Raw genomic sequence first — 21,798 nt, 5'->3', positions numbered from 1 at the left:
AAAACATTCTCCGAAAAAGCTACTTAATTTATAGATTTCAATAATAATTTATTAAAAACTCAAGAAGGAATGCAGAGAAGAAGTGCAGAATAATCAACCAAGCAGGTTGAACAAGGAAATTTTAAATTTTGATCAAAAAGGAAATCAAGGAAAATGTCTGTGGAAATTGTACATCATCATCAAAGGCACATAATTCCTGAGCGATCAGAGTTGTTAATTGGTCACAAGACAATCAAATGCAGCGAACAAGGTTGTGAGAGTACGTTCAAAAGTCAGAGTAATTTGACCTTGCATCTTTTAAAAATACATAAGAAAAATGTCAGTCTCGCGTTTCGACATCAAGATCAAGTCGACTTTTATTATTGCCCTGAAGAAGATTGTGTTTACAATCGTGCGAGAAATATCGAGAAAAACAGATATTATTTTAGTGAATTGAAACATTTGAAGCAACATTTTCGAAAAGTGCACAAAGAAAAGGAATTCGAGTGTTCAAACTGCAAAAAGGCTTTTCCGGATGAAATAACCCTCAAACGACATGTAAAAGTTTGTGGACAGAAATTTTATTGCGGAATTTGCGGATCGTCGTATAAGAGTCAAACAAGTTTGGTTTATCATGTCAAGCAAAAAGGGCATTCTTTCGAAATGACCGAATACGATGCTCTGTTGGATGTTTATGGAACAAAAGATACAGATGAAAGCAAAGGAAAACCAAGTAAGACGAAGAAAGTGAAAACTCATCAAGCGATTCAAACTGAACAAACGAAAATCAAAACAAAGAAACGTCCCGGAGTAACACAAACAACTCAAACACTCGCGCAAACAAACAAACGCTCAAAAGCAACAAAAGAAACTCCGTCGGAACAAACTCAAAAGTTAGAAGCTGCCTCAACACAAACATTACCCATCGATATATTTGATGATCCAATGTTAACGTACGCCGATAATTCGTCTCAAACGAGTCATGATCTCATTTCGCACTTTCACATGGAAACACAAACAGATCCCAACGCAACAACAAACCTAATGGAAACTCTCACCGAATACGATCCTTTGCTGTTCAACCATATGCATACCCAAACGACAAATGAACTGCTCGAAGACACTTGCTTCGACATTCACACTCAAACACATTTCGATACTGAATTCGACTATTACACGGATTATCAGGAACTCGTATCCACGGAAACGCAAACTTGCAATCCGCGCAATAATTTATACGCAAATAACTCGTCGTCATACACCCAAACTTCGCAATCCATTGAAGCACTAAATCAGATTGACATCCACACGCAAACATGATATTTGTGCAGAGAAAGGGATTTCAATCTCTTGAACGACTGCTTTTTGTTCGAGTACAACAATGGAGATTACAACTTTAATGAAAAAGCCGAAAGTGAAGATAATGAATTCTAATTTAAAAGGTTAGGCCGCTCCAAATTTTTTTCGAGCTTTTTGTCCCAAAAACTATTTTTCAAAATAAGGGGGGCAAAAAAATAAAAAAAAATTTTGAAATATTTTTTCATACAAAATTCAAACAATTTTTGATCATTAATTGATATTTTAGTTGTTTTTATGGTCTATATTGAGTTTTGATAGTTTAAAATTGATATAAGAGTATTTTAAGCTAATTTCTACAAAAAAAAAATCATAAAAAACTGTCAAAAATTTTGAAAAGTAATTTTTTTGAAAAAAATTTTAGAGAAGAAAATTCATGTGAAATTTCGTTTTTCAATACAAAAATTCTTAAAAATTAAAATTTAAAAAAAAAACAAAATTCGAAAAATTCTTGATGAACTATGAAAAAAGACCAAATAATGGTCAATTTTGATGATTTTTTCAATTTTTTTTTTATTTTGCCCCATTGGATTTTAGACTTTTGAAATGGGGCATGGGACAAAAAGTTCAAAAAAAAATTTGGAGCGGCCTTAAGAAAAAGAAAAAACGTCTTATTGCAATATTATTTTTAGCACATTATTTATTGATTTTTTTTTAATTAGTTTTAATAGTAAATGAAATTATATTACTCAATTAGTGTACATTCCTCGATAATAATTTTCAAATTAAAAAGAGCTCAAAAAATTCTTGAAATGTGGAAAAATTTTTGACTGAAGTAACAAAAAATGTTTTATATGGAAAAAATCTCAACGTACAAGTTTCAACTTAAAATCTTCTTAAAAACATGAAAATCTGATTGTTAACTTTTAATGATGTACCATAATAAAAATTAAAAAAATGAAATAAAATGAATCTATATTTATGTTAAAAAAGTAAAAATAACGAAAAAATTTTAAATATCCCCTTTTTCCATTTATATCAATATCCTTAAATCAATGCGCATGCCTTAAATCTGTCATAAGTTAAAAATCTCACTTTTCTTATCGTGTCTTCCAATTTCATTCAAAAAATAAAATTTTGAAAAATTAATAACATCAATTAAGGAATAATTAAATTTAGCTAATAATATTATTAAAAATTTATATAAATTAATTGAGGAAAAACTTTTTCGCAATGAATTTGGAGTTTTTTTCAATTGTCATATTTATTGGTAAAAAAAAATTTAAAACTCAAATATTTAAAAAAAATTAATTTATACAACTAAAATATATTTTTAAAGGTCTAATAAGCGGTATAACTTCCCAAAGTTTATCTACAAAGAGACCATCAGGAAAAACGGGAAAAGCTGCAAAAACGACGGTAAATTTTATTCAACTTTATTTTTCTGTAAATTATGATTTTTCAGACAGGAACAACATATTTTGACTAAATTTTTGATAATCCATGCGAATAATAAGCCAATTATTGTTACAGCAAAAATAACATCCAACATGTAAAATTCCCATAAATGCAACTTTATCGCTTTGCTAATGAGAAACTCACGAGCCTTTTTATGTTTCGCAACATATTCTATCCAATAAATTGCTGTCTCCATTGGTTCTTTCAAATTGTCATTGAATATTTCAGCTACTTCTTGAGCTCTGATTCTGTATTTCTCGTCGTTTAACAAATCGCTAATTGTTTGATTTAAACTTTCATGGGTTATTTCGTGCAAAAATTGTTTCTTTCCATAACCCTCTCTCGTTGCTCGTGCAGCATTTTTGAATTGATCATTGAAAAATGGTATAATTAGCATTGGGATACCATTAAAGAGAGATTCTTGCATACTAAAAAGTCCTCCGTGAGTGATAAAGAGACGAACGTTTGGATGTGCAAGAATATCGTGTTGAGGAAACCATTTCCAAATGAGGATATTTTCGGGTATATTTTCAGGGACAACACCTTCAAATTTCCATAATACTCTTTGCGGTAAATTTCTAAAGACTTCAATGAAAGTTTCTTGTAGTTTTTCCGGCATATCTTGCCCTCGAATGTTTGATCCAAAACTGAAATAAATCACACCGTGCGATGCTTCGTCAATGAATTTCTTCAAATCCTCAGGCAATGGATTCGTCGGTCTCAAATGAATACCTCCAACATTTATCAAATTGGGCATTGAAGGTCTCGGATGATCCAAAGCAACGTGACTATTAACCAAAATCAAAGCAACTTTACGTTCTAACTTGTAAATATCTGGAAAACTTTCATTTTTCATCAATTTCATATGAGGCACAAAATATTCGTCAATTAATGCTTGTTGTTTCGGATAATGATAAAAATTTCGCAATGCCCAATCAATCGAACAAATCAGTGCATTGTGAGCACGTTCGATAAATGACATTTCATCATTATAGGGCAGCAAATGATGAGAAACAACAGACCAAGGAGTGTAATATCCGTATATGCGATCATAAGCATCCGAATATCCGAAAGTGTTTAATGTCACGACAGGCGCTCTGTACTTGTAAGCAAACATCAACCAACTCTCTTGCATGAATTGCTCGGCGATTATTATGTCAAAATGGTTTTCGTCGCTTTTTATCAAATGTTGAACTTTTTTGTCTTGCAATCCGTGCTTCGAAGTTGCATATCCAATATCATAAATATTAAGCAGCGATGTTACATGAGAATGGCTTTTTCTTTCATAAAATTGCTTGAACGACACTAAAATTGTAAAAAAAAAATTATTTCAGTTTTGGACAAATTTAAAAACTTACCCATCGAATCAGGATTGAAAGGCGGATCAATTAAAATTTCCGTATAATTTTCATGCCCATTTAACAACAAACCGCGATCCGGCTTGAAACTTGTAATTGCTGTAACTTCATGTTCTCGTCTTAAAAGCTCTTCAATTAGATATTCGAACATGAGCCAATGACTTTTGGCAGTGAAAGGAAATAGCACTAAAATTTTGTAACTATTTGCGGGCAGTATCGAAAAAAATAAAAACACAAAATATTTGTAAAAATGCATCTTGTGCTCAAGTCTGTGTACACTCTTCAATTTCTCGACTTTGACTGACTTTGAATATATTTCTTAATGTTTTTATGTACTTTTCTATTTTTATCTCCGAAAGAATTTCTTGTTTATCAGGTAGAATTTTTTGTTGACGTTGGTCGGGTACGTTATCTGGATGATGATTTTATTTTTTGTCATGACTCATTAACGTTATATCTGTTATTATTATCACACGACAAAACAGAAGAGGCATTGACCCAATTGCAATCTATGATCTATTGTCGTTTTTTTTGCATAACTAATTTTTTTGCAAAAAATTTTTTTTTCAGCCATTTCCATCAACTTCAGCCTTGTATCGCTTAAACAACCAAAATGGAGTTACTTGCACTCTTGTTGAATCTGATGCCCTTCTTACCATTCATTATTTTGATAAAGCAGGACAGAAAAAGGTAATCAAATAAAAAAAAAAGTTAGGCCGCTCCAAACGAAAATCAAAAATAAAGTCCGATGCAACATTTTAAAAGTCAAAAATCCAAAAAATCAAAAAATAAAAAAAAAGTTAAAAATTTCATCAAAATTGATCGTTTTTTGTATTAATTCATAATTTTTTGACATTTTCAAAAAAATTTACAAAAAATTTTCAATTATTTAAAATTTATGTTCAAAATTTCATATTAAAAATTTTTCTTCTCTAAAAAAAAAAATTCATAAAAATAACTGTCAAAAATTTTTGAAAAATTTTTTTTGAAAAAAATTTTTTATGAAAAGAAAATTTTTCAATAAAATACGATTTTTGAAAATGATCTTAAAAATTGGAATTTTTTTTGAAAATTTCAAAGAAATTTTTGAAAAATAACAAAAATGTTGACCCAAAAAAACGTCATTTTTTATGAAATTTTTAACTTTTTTTTTTATTTTGCCCCATTGGATTTTCGACTTTTAAAATGGGGCATCGGACTTTATTTTTGATTTTCATTTGGAGCGGCCTTATTTGGATTTTTCTTAAATTTAATATTTTTTTTTGAATTTTAGGATGTTAACATGTACTTACCGGATCAAGTAGATATCAAAGGAAATTGCGGAGAAGATGAATCAAGCTTGATTGTTACACACGAAGGTTTTACGATGACTTTATGGTTTGCAAAGACTCCGGGGCGTGAGAGATGGTATTTGCGTAACAGCGAAGTGACATATTCAACTTCGAATCCGAAATTTGAGAATATTTATCGACCTGGCATTGATGTTAGATTAGTTTCTGCTGAAAATTCGTATTATTTTGCAACGCCTGCGGGAAGATCTTTCCTTTGTGCAAATGATACAGTTGTAAATTTATCAGGCGTAAGTTTTTTTTTCGTTATTTTCATCAGAAAATGTTCAAAAATGTATGATTTTCAGGATGAAGATGATCGTACAGGTCACACTGCTGAACTTTCGTTACGAAAAGTACATGTTCAAGCATTCATGTTCAAGAAAAAGAATGCATGGGGTCCTGATTTCATTTGTAGCGCTACAGGAACGTATCGTGATGAAGCTGCTCCATTATATACGGGACTTACATTAGCATTTGCAGGCGTTGGAACGATTGCTGGATATGGAGTTTACAGGTAAGATACACGTTAATGTAAAATTTATTGTTTTTTCTAATGAAAAAAATATTTTTTTTTAGATATATGAAAATCAAAAAATTCCAATATGGAACAATGGCTTAAAAACGACACGAAATTTTATTTCAAGTATGTAAGAAACCGCGTGATGTGTAAAGAAAGATCCGCAACAATATTACATGCATATCATTAGAAACAAATTAGAAATTAACCATAAAACTATATGCTTCATGTTTCTTTAAAATATAAGATAAAAGTGTCGAAATTCATCGTCTTCCATGGTAACAAATTCAAATAAAGTCTTCCATTTACCAATCAAAAATTAATGAATAAGAATTGATGTTTGTTAAAAAAAAATATGTATTAGAAGTTGTGTTCTGAAAAAATAATAAAATTCTGTTTAAAAATAAATATTACCAATTTAGCTTTTATTGAAACGTATTCTATTATAAAATCAAGATTATATGAATATTTAAAGTAAAAATTAAAAAAAAAAATATGAATTATATTAAAAGTTAAATACAGTGTATTATTAAGTTTGAAACTTTTTTTGTCCTTTCAAGGCCGCTCCAAATGAAAATCAAAAATAAAGTTCGATGCCCCATTTTAAAAGTCGAAAATCCAAAGGGGCAAAATAAAAAAAAAAGTTAAAAATTTAACCAAAAATGACCGTTTTTGGGTGTATTTTCATAATTTTTCAAGAAAATTTCCAAAAAAATTTTGAAAAATTTTTAATTTATTCTAATTTTTGTTTTTGAAATCATATTTTATCATGAATTTTCTTTAAAAATATTTTTCATAAAATAATTAATTTTTTTTTTTTCAAAATTTTTTGACAGTTATTTTTTATGAAATTTTTTTCTTTAATTTTTAGTAAAAATTAAAAAAAAAAATATGAATTATATTAAAAGTTAAATACAGTGTATTATTAAGTTTGAAACTTTTTTTGTCCTTTTAAATTATTTCAATGAAATTTTTTCCGATTAATAATCTGGTTGGGGAATCCATCGACCATATGCATTGTATCGATTTCCGTATCTTTCGTAATAAGTATCATAAGGCAAACCGCTTCTTCCGCGATATCTGTCGTAATGATAGTTCAAATTGACATTCGGCGGAGTGCGAACAACTTCGGGCAATGTTGTGTAATAAATAATGCGTTTATTTCTGTTCTCAGGACTCAATGGGGGAGCTTCTGTTGGCGGATATACACTCGGCGATGTACTTGGCGGAGGTAAATACGGATACGGCGATGGATAAGTATTTGGTAAAGCAGCAGGAACATATGGAGGTTGACGATTCTCAATTGGCATGTCGTACATCTTATTGCTTGGATAATAATTTGGATTGTAATTGTAATAGGGATCAACCATGGGACGAGGAGGCATCATTGGTACATAATCTTGTCCCGGATATGTTCGACGATTATCGTAATAGTCACGTTGTGTCATTGGCGGAGCATATCGATCGATGTAATTCGCCTGATATCCTTGTTGATATTGATATCCATTGTCATACATGTTATATCCTCCCATTGCTGGATATTGCGGAGGTATACGTTGCGGATAATTTTTGTGAAATAGATCAAAGCTACGAGTTTCAGGATAAATCGATTTTGCATCTTGTCGAGATTCAGCTAAGTCAAGTTGTTTTGCTTCTCGTCCCGATGTTTCGCGATTGTTGTTCGAACTGTCGCGTGTACGTGAAACGAAATTTACTCTTGGTTTCCTTGAACTAATTCCCTCATTTTGTGATGTTTCAGGTTCTTTTTCGCTAATTTGCCCATATTGAGATTCTTGATAACGACCTGCGTGTGAAAGAAGTTTTTCCGGCGACGGAAGAGATTCGTCTCTCTTATTGCCTCCGGGATCATCTCCAAAAACTTGTATAATATTAAGTAAGAGAATTACTGCTATCGAGACTAAAAGTAAATGTCGCATTTTGAGAGACACGCGATTTTAGATCTAATGCGTTCGAAAGTTAAAGCTCAACTGACTCGATTAGGCATCAGTTTTGTCGAATGATCATCAGAGTTAATTGTACGCATGAAATTTTGTGATAATAATAACATCATGCAATTTTTATCGGGCATTCATCCACGTTATTCATGCACACAGCGAAAAATGTGAACAAAGCAAACCGAAACCTATTATCAATTGGTCAATTCGAATAATAATTGCTTAAAAGCGCTATATAGGAGGAAAAGAGAAATTATGATTCTGGGTCTGCTAAAGCTCCAAGAGTAGATCAATAACCTGAATAAACACGTCAATCCAAATACGATACGATAAATAGGTGCGTTGCTGCTTTGTTGGTCTATGATGATGATGATGATGAAAAACCACGCCACACATTTTAAACGGTTATAATTTATAGAAAAAAATACGAGATAAAATTGTATTCAAACACCGTGAATCCGCCAAAACTAACAAATATATTTTATGACATTTTTTACTGCTTCATCACCGCTGTGTTCTCATCAACGCATTTAATCGGGAAATCAGAGCAGATATTGTGTAATTTTTTACCAATTTTTGATTGACAAGGAAATGGATCATGAAGATTTATTGCTCAATTGTGTGAAATGCAACAATGTGTGATGAAATTGTCCAAATCAATATTTGACTGCCTTAGTGCCTTGAATTAGAAAGTAAATTTCATTATTATGTTTTTATAGAATTATTTTAGATTTGATAGATAAAAATAAAAATTTCTATTAATTTTTTTTTAAATTAAAAAAAAATATTTTTTTATTATTTTGCAAAATTTTAATGTTCATTTGCTTTCTTGAAAATTATTTTGACTATGATTTCTTAATACTCATTAAAAATTGAAATAAAACAAAAAACGTAAATATTTATAAACATTTGTTTTTTTTTAATTTATTTTTAGGCCGTTCCAAATTTTTTCCGATGTTTTTGTCCCAAAACATTTTTTTTAAATAAAAAAAAAGTTTTGAAATACATTTTCATACAAAATGACAAAATGTTAACCATTTTGAGCCCTTAATGCATATTTTAGTAGTTTTTGTGGTATTTACATTGAGATTTGATGATTTAAAATTGATCTCAGAGTATTTCAAGTTAAAAATTTCTACAAAAAAACTTTATAAAAATAACTGTCGAAAAATTTTGAAAAATATTTTTTTTGAAAATATTTTTGAGAATGAATTTTTCATGTTAAGTTTCGTTTTTCAATACAAAAATTCTTGAAAATTAAAAATATTTTAAAAAATTTTTGAAAATTTCTTGAAAAAATAAAGTAAAAGACCAAAAAATGGTCAATGATGAAATTTTTTACTTTTTTTTTTTATTTTGCCCCATTGGATTTTCGGCATTTGAAATGGGGCAGAGGACAAAAACATAGAAAAAAATTTGGAGCGGACTTATATGCTTTCAAAAATTTTTTTCTCAAATTTTGTTCCTTTTTTATCATTTTCATGAGCTTTAAATCAAAATTTTTAATTTGATGGTCAATATATGAAAAATCCGTAATTTTTTCCAATGTCTATGTTCGTTTTTAAGCTTGAAAATTGAAAAATATAAAATTCCGTAAAAAATACGGAAATTTTTTCTAATATCTATTTGTTGAAATTTATCAAGAATTAATAAATATTAAAATACTGAAAAAAAAATTAATTAATTAAAAAAATTAACTAATCGTGATAGAAATATTTTTATTGTGTTCAAAGTTATTTAAATATTTTTTTTAATATTTTTTAAATGCAACATTATTAATTACATCAAATATCATAAAACAATATAGGTATCAAATAAAACATAAGCAAATAATATGAAAATTATTTTTTTTTTCAAGCCTATTTTTTTTGTTTTTATTTTTTGTCGGGATAAGCGCGAACGCAAATCCCGGCTACCAAAAATTACGCACACCAGTTATCCACATTAGGGATAATGGCGAGAGTCAGCTAATCCGAAGTGCAATGGAAAAGCCTCATCCCGAGAGAGCTACCTTCATGATCATAGCAAACTCTTGTGCCAGGTAAGTATGAGTTCCTGACATTTTGCCAACGTATGTAAAGAAACGAAAACATTTCTTGTTTGTGAAATACAGAAGGAATTTAAAAGAAAGGGGAAGTAATAAGAAAATTATATTTCTTACGGAATTGAAAGGTTTTACTCAGGTAGACGTTTCAATAAGTAAGAAAGAGAAAACTATATAAAGAACAAAAAAATCCTTAAATTATTTTGTTTAAAATGTAGGTACATTTTTTTGCATATTTTAAAAAATAAAAAAAAATTAATGAAGACAACAAAAAAAAAATATAAAAACCAAATATGCCATTTTTGACTAATTGAAAGTTATTCTATTCCCAAGATAATAAGACAACAATACGCTAATGAACTCGATTTATTAAATTCCCTAATAAAGTAATTTTCGTCAAACCTATCTACAAGTATCAAATTCATGTCATAACTTTTCCCTAAAACAAAAAAAAAGTTTACCCGTGTCGAAGTCATGTAAAGTAAATGCGCATAAATCATTAACCCTACTTTCACGGTCCATGGAGACAACTTTGTACATCTGTATTAAAACTATTTATTTTGATTTTTTTTTTTTTCCAAAAACCTGTTCAATTATTCATCTTTGATACAAATATGACACTAATTAACCGAACATTTATTCGACATATGCTTTTCTGTGCATCATTTCACGAAAAAAAAAACAACAAAACAGGGTGTGCTGTGATTCGTAACCATAGAAATGATTCCCGTATGTCTAGCTGAGTAAGTTGAGATCCAAAATAATTGTCTAAAATTATTTCAGTGTGGCGATGAAAAGGGGATGAATTTGATACTTTTCTTTTTTTTTTGTTCAAAAATTGTACACTGCGCGCAATGAACTGAAAATTTTTAAACAGCGGCGCATGTTGGCAATTATTGAAGACTTTAAGAGAATCAAAGTTGACTTGATAACGAAATGCTACGAATCAATCGTAAAATTTATTGAGACATATTTTCTATAAAACACTATTCTACGTGTAAATATTCTACTTGTACAGATACGATCAACGTTTTTTTTCTATTTTTTACTTAAATTCAAGTTTAATTCGAGTTGATAATGTTGTCGCAGTCCTGTCAAAAAGTCATTCAAGTCGCACATATACATGTAACCTGCTTCAATGTATGCCTTTTCAGCCTTTTTTGATTTCTCCATTTTTTGTTTGTCGTCACACTTGTAGTATCTTTCGTATTTTTGCCCGCAAATGTCGTTGCAAATCGTGTAACCGTGTATGCGATTTTCAATTGACTCGCGTTTTATGTACGGATTGTTGACACTAACGATGACGAACCATTCATCCGTTTGAATAACGTGAATTATTTTGTAAAATGCCTTTGGAATGGGAATTTTATCGGGATTTCCGGGTATAAGATACAACGGGACATTATCATATGCGAAAATGCCAAATGTACCGGTAAATATTTCCAAAATGTAATCGGGATTGTTTTTGACAATTTTTTTGATGCCATCTTCCATGTTCGACCAATTTCCATTGTTGATGCTTTGCCATTGGGGAGCAGCGTTTATTAAATGACACGTGATGAGTTTCTTTGGAGCAAACACAAAATCTCCTTTTGGCGCCAAATGACCTCGAGCAAGGAATTTTTTCGCACTGTTAACATCAATTAACTTTTCTGCCTTTGCACGATTGAGTTGCACTCGTAAACTGTCAAAGGCAATTCTCTTCGTGTAACGATTGTTAGCATTTATTCCTCCAAAATATCCGCGATATTTCCAATTGTCAGGACAGTCGACGTTTGGTTGTTGTTTCAAATTCGTTTTAGAGAACTCATGACGAACGAAGATTGGATTACTTGCTTCCATGTCATAACAGACGTCATACAAGCGACGAAACTTTTTCGCTCCCGCAATAAATAAGTCAAAGCCAACACGTAATAAGGTACCTTTGTTTGAACAAACGGTATTTGTGTGTAAAATATGGGGCTCAAAGTTCGATGTACATGTAAAATCATCCAACAAATCCATTTCTGTGCCGTCTGGCGTTTGATACGTCGTATTTCCGAGACATTCCATCATTTCGCAAAATTCGGGACAACACACGCCAATTTGAGCTCCATGAGCGATATTTATCACGCCATCGCCTTCCTTGGGCAATAAAATGTGACGCAAATCTGATGACAAGAACAACGGTTGTCGCGGTTTGAATTTGTCAGTCACTTTAATTTGACATCCTGTAATAAAATCGATTGTGATTGTGAGATAAGAATCTAGAAGTTACGAATAAATAATATATTCACCTCTTTGTAGAATACTACTGCAAACGCATACGAACCACATTTGTATGAGATTTGCCGCAAAAATTGACCTCATTTTGATTCTCATTTTGTGATTTTAACGAACTGACTGGAGTGATTTATGAACAATTCAATAAATTTAGAAATAATTGACTCTTGAACACAATTATTCTGTTTGCCGTTCGTGTAATCACAGTCCCTCTTGCTATAGAGAGCAACATAAACTGTCTCGTCTTGCTGCTATCGCGTTTACTGAATGAATGACTTAAGTATTTGAGACGCTCCACAATTTTGTTCAGAATGTACTCAAAATTTTATTATTTTAATTCTCAATAATTCGACTCTCTTTCTTCAGCTCACACTCGAGACATGGAGAATGTTCAGAAAGTACAAAAAACATCAAAATATTTTGTTATCAATACAAATGAGTTGTGAAACTTGATTTTTTTTACATCGATTGACGAGTTTTTCGAGATCGTAAACTCAAACAGGTTGTAAAAAAATTTTTTTTGAGTAAATTTTCAGAACGTTTGATTGATGAGAGTTGCTTTTGCATCTATTTGAGCACTTTGAATCACAGCAATAATAGACAGACGCGTAATTTTCCAGTTTTTAAGTTTATAAACGGACTAATTGGATTATGAAACACATGTACGTTGTAGATATTGATGTTGTTAGAAGCGATGAGAACGCATGTCATTATTATTAGCTTTTATGCAAATTTAAGAACTGGAAGAAAATAATTGAAATACGACGATTTTTTTTTTTGTTTAAATGTTCAAAGAAGAGTGTGACCAATTTGCTCGTTGAATTCGACAAACTTTATGGATTATTGCACAATATCCTTTAATCCAAATTTGATGACATTTTCCTGCCATCGTGTTATTTTTATTGTCGCAAACCCCCATTGTTGATGTGTAACAATAACTTTTCTCTAAAAGAACATGCCGGTTCAAATTTTTCGAAATGCAGAGCAAAAACGACAATTACATGCTCATTACACAATACCACTCGAAACTGAATGCAATTTACAACAACAACAAACTGTCATCGCATCATCAACGTCAATAGGTCTGAAGTGTTTGTTGCACTAATAAAATGTGTAGTAAAATGATTCAAATGAAATAAAATAAACGATTTTAATCCTCTTTATTATTTTTCATTGTACTTCTGTGCATATGTACGAAAATAGCAACAACGATGTCAGGAACGACAAGAAAAGAGGAGACAGGATGTACAGTGTGAATTGAAAAGTAACATACAGGTAAGTAAAGATTTAATCCCTTGTAAATTTTGTATTGTAGACAAAACATTCGGTAGAACTTTTGACACAAAATTACACAAACATAATGAATGAGATTTTCGGGCACTTATGAATGAAGTTTATTTACATAATTTGTGGGCTGCATAAGATGAGGTAATATATTTTTATGAAAAAATCTTAATTTTAATAAAAAATCTTAGAGATGGCATCATTTCATTGCAAATTTATATAGAAAACATATTTCTCAAAAATATTTTTCTATTTTTTTTATCATTCACAGATCTTCTTCCTTTAATTCTTTAAAATTGTGTCTCTCTAAAACTGTCGAAATTTAACACTCATCAAAAATATTTGCAATGGTCGTCCCAAATCTATTATTATTAATACATATTATTATCAAATTGAACCAATCAGAGGATTATGGGTGCTAATAAGTTGTGTTGTTGATCAAGATTACAGAAAGTTTGTATTTACGTTGAAATTGTATTCAAAATCATTGACATTCCGTTCTAAGCTTCATATCTCTTTTCAATAGAAAGAAGAATTATCCTTAAAAAATAAAATTTAAACAAAAATATTTTGAAAATTTTTCTTGTTTTAAGACAACTTTCGTGATAAGCATTCCAAAAGGATTCAATTTTTCAATCAAACCACTATTTACATTATTTTAGATGTAAAATATACGAATCATTATTTTATTATGTCTTTTTGTAGATGTTCAAGTGTCATGTTACACACCCAAAAGTGGATAAATGTAATAAGTTTATGTAATAACAAGCAGATTACAGATTTCTCTGTGACATCCCTCGAGTTTGAAGAATATCGAAGCGAGAGGTGTTAAATGAATATCACACAACAAGGGGGAAAATTAATAAATAGAAGAGGATTGGTAGTCATAGAAGCATTTTTGTGATACAACTTGTGAGATTCGCTACTCGAGTGTCTAACGGAGATTTACAAATAATGAATTTTGTTGACACCCTTTTTAGAACATTTTTTTCAGGTTTGATTCAATTATTACAATAATAACGGTAAGTATTCGTGAAATTTAACACTTAAGAGAAAATTAAATGAACATCGTTTTTTCTATTGAATATTTAAAGATAATTTTTTTATAATTTTTCTATTTTTATTATTTTTTATTTTTTTTATTTTATTATTTTTTTTTTAAATAAGGCCGCTCCAAATGAAAATTAAAAATGAAGTCCAAAATTTTTGAAAATAAAATGGGGGGGCAAAATAAAAAAAAAATTTGAAATACTATTTTCATACAAAATGACAAAATTTTTAACTATTTTTGAGTGTTAAATATTTTTATTTATTTTTTTTTAATTATCTTTTTTGAGATTTGCTAATTTAAAATAGATTTCAGAATATTACATATTAAAAATTAAAGAAAAAAAATCATAAAAAATAACTGTAAAAAAAAATTGGAAAATAAATTCAGTAATTTTGTAAAAAAAAATTTAAATAAGAAAAATTATGTTTAATTACGATTTTTTAAACAAAAATTATTAATAATTTGAAACTTTAAAAAAAAATCTAAAAACATCTTGAAAAATTATGAAAATACACAAAACGGCAATTTTTGATAAAATTTTTAACTTTTTTTTTTTTGCCCCATTGGATTTTCGACTTTTAAAATGGGGCATCGAACTTTATTTTTGATTTTCATTTGGAGCGGCCTAATTTTTAGTAAAAAAAAATACTTGAGCGCATTTTTTTATGTTTTGCACAGTTTTAATCTTAAAATTAACAAGCTCATCAAGTAAATGTAAACATCGCCAACATATATTAAAGCCCAAATTAGCTATTAACACGTGAAATTGCAAAAAAAAAATGTAATTCAAATCATGTTCATTTGTTGAATTATGTTGCTGCAGAACTATGTTCGCATCAGTAAATGATGTTAAGGCACGAAAAACTATGCAAACAAAAACAACAAACAGGACATGTATTAATCAAAACAAACATAATTATGATTCTGATAAACAATTAATAATCTGAATGTGAGTTTTATTTGATACAAACAATCAAGTTCGTTGAGTGTTTTTAGACATGCGATTTTTTTTTCTTCGTTTTCTTTCATATATGCGTCGCTGTTTCCGATGACGACTCTGTGATCTGCATGTTTTGGAATATTGTATCAGATTTCTGCTTTCTTTGCAGTTATTTGTTTGTATTTCTATATTTTTGCTGCTGCTTTCGTTTATAAACATTTTTTTTTGTTTACTTTTCTGAACGTATTTAGCTCGTTGTTTTAGAGAATGAATACGACAAATGCAAGAAATATGAGAAAAGAACATCAAGTACATGAAACAAAAAGTTAAACAAATTAAATTTTGTTGTAGGTGAGAAAATAATGCAACTTAATATTCTTTGTTGGTTCAAATAGTTGCGGACTTGACGCTTAAAATATTATAATTATGACAAATTACGTGAGTGATGTGAGGCGATGATGAGATATTTCACGAGAAAATATTTAAAAATTTTATTCAGATAAAAATGGAAGTCTTCAAAAGTGTCAAACTAAAGAGCATGCGCCTAAATTTTCAATGGGCGGATGTTTTCTGTTCTCCCCTTGTTTTGTTTGGGAGAAAATTATGAACCATTTTCCTTCATAAACTTATATTTGTTGATATTTTCAATCATTTATTATCAAAAACTTTTTTTTTTGTTTTCAGTAATTTTTGCATGGTTTGATCATGACAATGAAAACACAAATTCGAATCGTGGGAATGGAATTTGAGTTAAAACGAAATTTTGTCGATGGAAATTTTTGCCCTTATTCAGCATTTGAACGTCACTTAAATGTACCTATTGGATATATGACTAACAATCACGTACAATCCAAGTGTTTTGCCGAAAAAAAATGGGACATTGACTCAAATCAGAATTCTTTGCCGTGTTGTGTTCGCGAAACATCAAGGGCATTCGCTTTTGACTCGAAAAACACTTGTTTTGTTATCATTTCACCGCCAAAGTTCTTTTATAATTCAATCAACTCCAAAACAAACATCTTGGAAGAATTTTTAATTAAGCTCTTGCAAGGATTCGCTTAACATATCGCAGCATAACAACACATAAAGCAACATACTAAAAGTGAAAATAAGAGGCGTGGCTTGCAAAATATATCCCTTATTCATGTTGTTTTTCTTCGTCGTTCATATATTTCGTTCATTCATGCATTCTACTCGCTTCGTAACTTGCGCTATAACAAACAAGAGGAATAAGGACAACATAACATTTGATATGTGTTTATTTTTCTATATTAAAACAGTTTGTTAGAACCGAATTTAAAACTACAAAGGAAATTTTCAGTTAGTGTGCGCCTGTGTTTTAATGAAACAAGACGTTTAGCGGTTGAAAAATTAAAAAAAAAAAATTATGAACTATTGAAAATATTGACTAAAAAAGAATTAGAAAATAAAAATATGAAAAATTATTAAAATAGAAAAATAAGAAAAAATTTACTTTAATGAGATGTTTATTGAATATTAATAAGAAAAATTAATTTACAAAAATGAATTTTCAATAAATCTCAAATTCCGTGTACAAATATTTATAAAATTGTAATTTAGTGTAAAAGAAAATTAATTATAAATTCGTCAAATATCATTTAAAAATGGATTCTTCAGGATTATCTCCATTGGGAGACTTAGATTCAAGTTCAGGCGGCTCAGAAGGCACAATTCCGGGATATTTATCAACTTCAGTATCACATTCGCATCAGCAAGGATTATATGTTAATGGTAAGTTATTTATTAATTTCTTTTTAATTAATTAAAAATCTCTGTAAAAAAGTTTTTAAACCAATTTTTTTTTTGCAATGAAAAATTATTGCCGTCGGCTTTGATTTGTCATTATGGCGTTTTTATCAATCGTTTACAAATTGCTGTAAAAATATTAAATTTTAGTAAAGTCATCGCAATTATTATTTTGTTTGTAGGTCTAAACAATCGAGACAACTTGACTCCGCCTGTACGTTCATTGTTTTTCTCGGAAAAATGTCAGGAATTTAATGCATTAGCAGCGAACGATAAAGAATTTGACAAAAAATTTATCGAAAATAATTATCAACACATTAAAATGCAGTCGTCACATCACTCGATACATCATCCCGTTATGCATTCTGATTTAGCAAGTTATTATGGTTAGTTCTAAAGATTTCATTGATAAAAGCCCTTTTTAATCCCTTTCTTTTACAGCAGATAAAAATCTAAATGATTTGGTACAAAATAGAGAAAACAACAACACATACTTACATGGACCCATGACTCATAGTATAACACCTCCGAATGTTCTTTCTTCATCAAATGACATCGAAAATAGTGCGAATCGACGATATTTGAACTTTAGTCCCGATCAGGTGCAATGCATGTGCGAGGCACTCCAACAAAAGGGCGATATTGATAAATTAGCTTCCTTTTTGTTCAGTTTGCCTCCCACAGAGTTGATGCGAAACAACGAAAGTGTGCTGAGGTAATTATCATGTTGTTTTATTTAATGGGAAGGTGTTAATTTAGGGCGAATCGTTTTATTTTTATTTTTTTTAAACAGAGCAAGAGCGTTAGTTGCATATCACAAAGGAATGTTTCACGAGTTGTACAGCCTATTAGAGACTCATTATTTCTCGCCCAAATTCCATACCGAACTTCAATCACTGTGGTTCAAAGCACATTACAGAGAAGCGGAAAAAGTTCGAGGAAGAGCTTTGGGAGCTGTCGACAAATATCGCTTACGCAAGAAATATCCGTTACCAAAAACCATATGGGATGGCGAAGAAACTGTTTATTGTTTCAAGGAAAAAAGTAGGAATGCACTAAAAGATTGTTACACGAGAAATCGGTATCCAACGCCAGATGAGAAGAAAACATTAGCTAAAAAGACAGGGCTCACGCTGACACAAGTCTCGAATTGGTTTAAGAATCGAAGACAAAGAGATCGAACACCCCAATCAAGAACGTAAGCACTTTTTTGACAAATTTATTTGACCTGAACACACATGTCAAGTTAATTTCTTGTAAAAATTTATGTTAAATAGTTCGCTCGGGATCAAAGACATACAATTTGTTGCATAAATCTTTTATTTTTACACAAAAAAAATTAGAAAAAGATAGTTTTGAAGCACATGTTTTTAATATGCATTGATTCTTTTGTCTCCAAATTTATTGAATAACGTTTGTAACAAATTTTTTTTTTTGCTTTTTAAAAAACTCATTTTTTGTAAAATAATAATTTTTTTTGACCACAAAATATTTATATTTTTTCCGTTATCTCTTCTTTTATTTTAATGAAATTTTTTAAGTTCAACTATTATTTCTTCATTTTCGCTTTTAATTTGAACTTTACAAAAGTCACGTTTTGTTTTGACTACTTTTTACTCAGAATGAAAATAATAAAGAAAGTACAAAGCTACCGACTCTTAATAATTTTCGAGTAAAGCAAAATAAAAATGTTTTTAATTCTTTTTATTTCACAGGGACTTGATGATGCCAATGTTGCCCGTTAGCCCATCGATGGATTCGGGATTTGCACGCTCGTTATTCAACAGTTCATATCACGGTAGTCACGGATATATTGGAGGAAATTGCCAAAATGACAAATATTCAGAAGGCATGTTTGTTGGTCAATAGCATTTGTGCTGCTTGGATTTAAATTAAATTAAAAGACATTTTTAACGACTGCAAAGAAGTAAAAAACAATGAAATACAAAAAAAGGAAGTGATGCGTAAAAATGCATTTTATTACCAATAAAAATCGTCTAGCTACTGTGCATTAAGCCATTTCGTATTTCTGACCTGAGAACAAGTTGAAGGTCAAGTTAGTGCAATAATTCTAATGAAAAATCTTACAAAATAAAAAAGTGAACAAAATCTAATGTAAAACTACTTATAATAATAGATGATTTATTACTATATATTAAAAAAATCGAATAAATTTCGTAATTTTATCTTCTTAAACGATATTTCAAATGCAAATCATTTGCGGGTGTAACGTTAAAAGAGCCCAATTTAACTTTAATTGAATTTTCTGTTTCTTTCACAAAGTCAATTTCATATTTTCGCAACATATAAAAGAAGAAAGTTTTAATTTCCATTGATCCAAAACGATTTCCAATACAATAACGAGGCCCAATACCAAACGGTAAATATGCTCCTGAAACAATTGCATCTTTATTCTCATCAGAAAACCTTTCGGGATCAAATTTCTCAGGTTCAGCAAAAAAATTGGGATCGTGATGGAGTGCAATAAGCGGAATAAAAACGGCATCGCCAACATTCAGTGTTACACTTTGTCCCGAGGAATCTTCGAGAACGTATGGAGATGAGCATACTCGATCAACGCCTGTAACGGGAGTCCATTTTCGAAGAGTTTCTGAAAAAACATTAAAATTTTTAAATGTTTTTATTTTTACATAAGCTCTGAATTACCTGATAAAACCATATCTAAGTACTTTAATTTATTGATGTCTTCATACGTTGGATGACGATCTCCTAAATTATCCCAAGCTGTTATTATTTCTTCATGCAAACGATTTTGAATGTTTTTATTGAGAGCTAATTCATAAGACATGAATGTCATTGTCATGCTACTCGTTTCGAATCCCGCCATAAAAAATACAAGACACTGAGCAACGAAATCATCCTCAGTCCAATCAATTAAGTTCGAAGTTTTTTCAAAAATTTCTTCCGTTTCATTTTCTTCTAAAATTCGACCTTTATTTTTTGCCTCAAGCAGCAAATGAATCAAATCAGGCCTCGAAATTTTTGTATTTTCACGTTCATGCAAAGTTTTCAAAATTATATTTCGGAAAAACGTTACCGATTCCTTATCCAAAATTGTAATTTTCAGCGATTTCATTATCCAAGGCAAAGTATTTGACAGAATAAATTTCAGCGTGAACAAAACAGTTGCCAAACAAGAAATTATCCTTCCATGTTTGTAAAAATCATTTTTGGGATCTTTCAGCGAGTTTACTTCCAATCCAAAGGCAGTTGTTGCAATAATATCATTTGAAAAACGACTCAAGAAATCAACTGCTTCAAATTCAAAACTATTTTCGTGCAAATCTACATAAGCAACGGTTCTTTCAGCACATTCGCGAATTAGTTGGAACATAAAACGCATTTTTGCCAAACTGAATGCCGGCGAAAGAACTTTTCGCATTTTTCGCCAACGATTTCCTTTGATGGCAAAGAGATTTCTTCCGACAATTGGTTCAACAGAGGGATCTACTGTGAAACGATGATCGAGGAAATTGTCACCGTCTTTGATGCAAACCTAAAAAAAAATATTTTTTTTAATTTTTTTTTATTTAAGGCCGAAAATCAAAAATAAAGTCCAAAATTTTTGAAAATAAAATTGGGGGTGCAAAATAAAAAAAAAAAAATTTTGAGATACTTATTTTAATACAAAATGACATAATTTTAGCAATTTTTTATCGTTGATATTTTTGTTGTTTTTTAATAATCTTCTTGAAATTTTCAAATTAAAAATTGATTTTAGATCATTTTAAGTTAAAAATTGAAAAATTAAAATTTCATAACTGTCAAAAAAATTTGAAAAAAAAATTCAGTAATTTTATGAAAATTCTTTTTAAAGAAAATTCAAGTTAAAATATGATTTTCAAAACAAAAATTAAAATAATTGAAAATTTTTTATAAATTTTTTTGAAAATGTCTTGAAAAATTATGAAAATGAAATTTTTAACTTTTTTTTTATTTTGCCCCATTGGATTTTTGACTTTTACAATGAGGCATCGGACTTTATTTTTGATTTTTATTTGGAGCGGCCTTAAATGTTAAAATAAACAATTACCTGTTTAATGAGTTCAGGATCTTTCAAAATGTAGAGAGGTTTTAGAAAGTCGAAAATTCCCACAAAACCTTGTTCAGGATGATTTTTAAGGATTTCAATGTACACTTCCATGTAACTTTTTTTCTTGGTTATCGCAGAAGCAAGAGATCCCAAGAAAAATGTTGGTTTCACAAACACGACGCCTCGTTCCTTGAAATAACCATTATTTTTTGTGACAACATGATAGAAGGAGACACAAATGACGATAGTTGTAACTATCACTGTTAATATCGATTCCCACATTTTGACAGGAAATATGTATTGCAGACAGTAGTTCTTATTAGATGCGACGACAAAGCAATACTAACGTGATTTTTTCAGAAAACTTTAAATAAAACGCGAGAAACCCATATAGGTATTTATTTATATAAACGACTTTGTTATAGCTCTCCATTCATTATAATAATATAAATAATGTTGATAACGACGATCACCAAGTATAATATTTGCGTTCGTACATTGG

At 29.9% G+C, this 21,798-nt stretch overlaps 6 protein-coding genes, 1 long non-coding RNA gene and 1 other non-coding gene across 14 annotated transcripts; 4 read left to right on the top strand and 4 right to left on the bottom strand.

Moving 5' to 3' along the window:
- Positions 1 to 15: 15 nt before the first annotated feature.
- Positions 16 to 2,221, top strand: LOC134838087 (ATM interactor). 6 transcript variants are annotated; one of them, XM_063853545.1, is made up of 2 exons: positions 16 to 1,393; positions 2,069 to 2,221. In XM_063853545.1, exon 1 carries the CDS (start codon positions 154 to 156, stop codon positions 1,297 to 1,299), a length of 1,146 nt encoding a protein of 381 aa, XP_063709615.1. In that variant the 5' UTR covers positions 16 to 153; the 3' UTR covers positions 1,300 to 1,393; positions 2,069 to 2,221. The 6 variants fall into 6 exon arrangements, with proteins under 6 accessions (XP_063709615.1, XP_063709614.1, XP_063709613.1 ...); XM_063853544.1 differs by having other exon boundaries at positions 2,033 to 2,221; XM_063853543.1 differs by having other exon boundaries at positions 1,998 to 2,221.
- Positions 2,222 to 2,456: 235 nt separating this feature from the next.
- Positions 2,457 to 6,305, top strand: LOC134834319 (lysosome-associated membrane glycoprotein 5). Of its 2 annotated transcripts, XM_063848953.1 has the most exons (6): positions 2,457 to 2,545; positions 2,615 to 2,694; positions 4,662 to 4,781; positions 5,365 to 5,670; positions 5,728 to 5,936; positions 5,999 to 6,305. In XM_063848953.1, the coding sequence occupies exons 1-6, from the start codon at positions 2,509 to 2,511 to the stop codon at positions 6,039 to 6,041; spliced, it is 795 nt and encodes a 264-aa protein (XP_063705023.1). In that variant the 5' UTR covers positions 2,457 to 2,508; the 3' UTR covers positions 6,042 to 6,305. The 2 variants fall into 2 exon arrangements, with proteins under 2 accessions (XP_063705023.1, XP_063705014.1); XM_063848944.1 differs by having other exon boundaries at positions 5,365 to 5,936.
- Positions 2,620 to 4,552, bottom strand: LOC134834311 (UDP-glycosyltransferase UGT4-like). Its single transcript, XM_063848934.1, has 2 exons — positions 4,092 to 4,552; positions 2,620 to 4,038 (listed from the first exon to the last, which is right to left on the bottom strand). Exons 1-2 carry the CDS (start codon positions 4,345 to 4,347, stop codon positions 2,702 to 2,704), a joined length of 1,593 nt encoding a protein of 530 aa, XP_063705004.1. The 5' UTR covers positions 4,348 to 4,552; the 3' UTR covers positions 2,620 to 2,701.
- Positions 6,306 to 9,778: 3,473 nt separating the features above from the next.
- On the bottom strand, positions 9,779 to 9,943 carry LOC134828254 (U1 spliceosomal RNA). The gene has a single exon (XR_010161884.1). It is a non-coding gene; the product is annotated as a U1 spliceosomal RNA (small nuclear RNA).
- Positions 9,944 to 10,863: 920 nt separating this feature from the next.
- LOC134838253 (uncharacterized) lies at positions 10,864 to 12,482 on the bottom strand. The gene is made up of 2 exons (XM_063853745.1): positions 12,215 to 12,482; positions 10,864 to 12,148 (listed from the first exon to the last, which is right to left on the bottom strand). Exons 1-2 carry the CDS (start codon positions 12,297 to 12,299, stop codon positions 10,977 to 10,979), a joined length of 1,257 nt encoding a protein of 418 aa, XP_063709815.1. The 5' UTR covers positions 12,300 to 12,482; the 3' UTR covers positions 10,864 to 10,976.
- Positions 12,483 to 13,313: 831 nt separating this feature from the next.
- LOC134827425 (uncharacterized) lies at positions 13,314 to 13,891 on the top strand. Its single transcript, XR_010161791.1, has 3 exons — positions 13,314 to 13,475; positions 13,532 to 13,628; positions 13,756 to 13,891. It is a non-coding gene; the product is annotated as an uncharacterized LOC134827425 (long non-coding RNA).
- A 3,209-nt stretch (positions 13,892 to 17,100) lies between these two features.
- On the top strand, positions 17,101 to 19,269 carry LOC134838365 (homeobox protein SIX2). The gene is made up of 5 exons (XM_063853881.1): positions 17,101 to 17,227; positions 17,425 to 17,572; positions 17,718 to 17,957; positions 18,036 to 18,440; positions 18,958 to 19,269. Exons 1-5 carry the CDS (start codon positions 17,101 to 17,103, stop codon positions 19,109 to 19,111), a joined length of 1,074 nt encoding a protein of 357 aa, XP_063709951.1. The 3' UTR covers positions 19,112 to 19,269.
- LOC134838364 (probable cytochrome P450 9f2) lies at positions 19,200 to 21,722 on the bottom strand. Its single transcript, XM_063853880.1, has 3 exons — positions 21,297 to 21,722; positions 19,910 to 20,759; positions 19,200 to 19,853 (listed from the first exon to the last, which is right to left on the bottom strand). Exons 1-3 carry the CDS (start codon positions 21,576 to 21,578, stop codon positions 19,426 to 19,428), a joined length of 1,560 nt encoding a protein of 519 aa, XP_063709950.1. The 5' UTR covers positions 21,579 to 21,722; the 3' UTR covers positions 19,200 to 19,425.
- Positions 21,723 to 21,798: the final 76 nt, after the last annotated feature.

This window comes from Culicoides brevitarsis, chromosome 1, assembly GCF_036172545.1.
Source record: "Culicoides brevitarsis isolate CSIRO-B50_1 chromosome 1, AGI_CSIRO_Cbre_v1, whole genome shotgun sequence".
In the NCBI taxonomy this organism is placed as follows: domain Eukaryota; kingdom Metazoa; phylum Arthropoda; class Insecta; order Diptera; family Ceratopogonidae; genus Culicoides; species Culicoides brevitarsis.
This window is presented reverse-complemented; position numbering and strand designations above follow the sequence as displayed.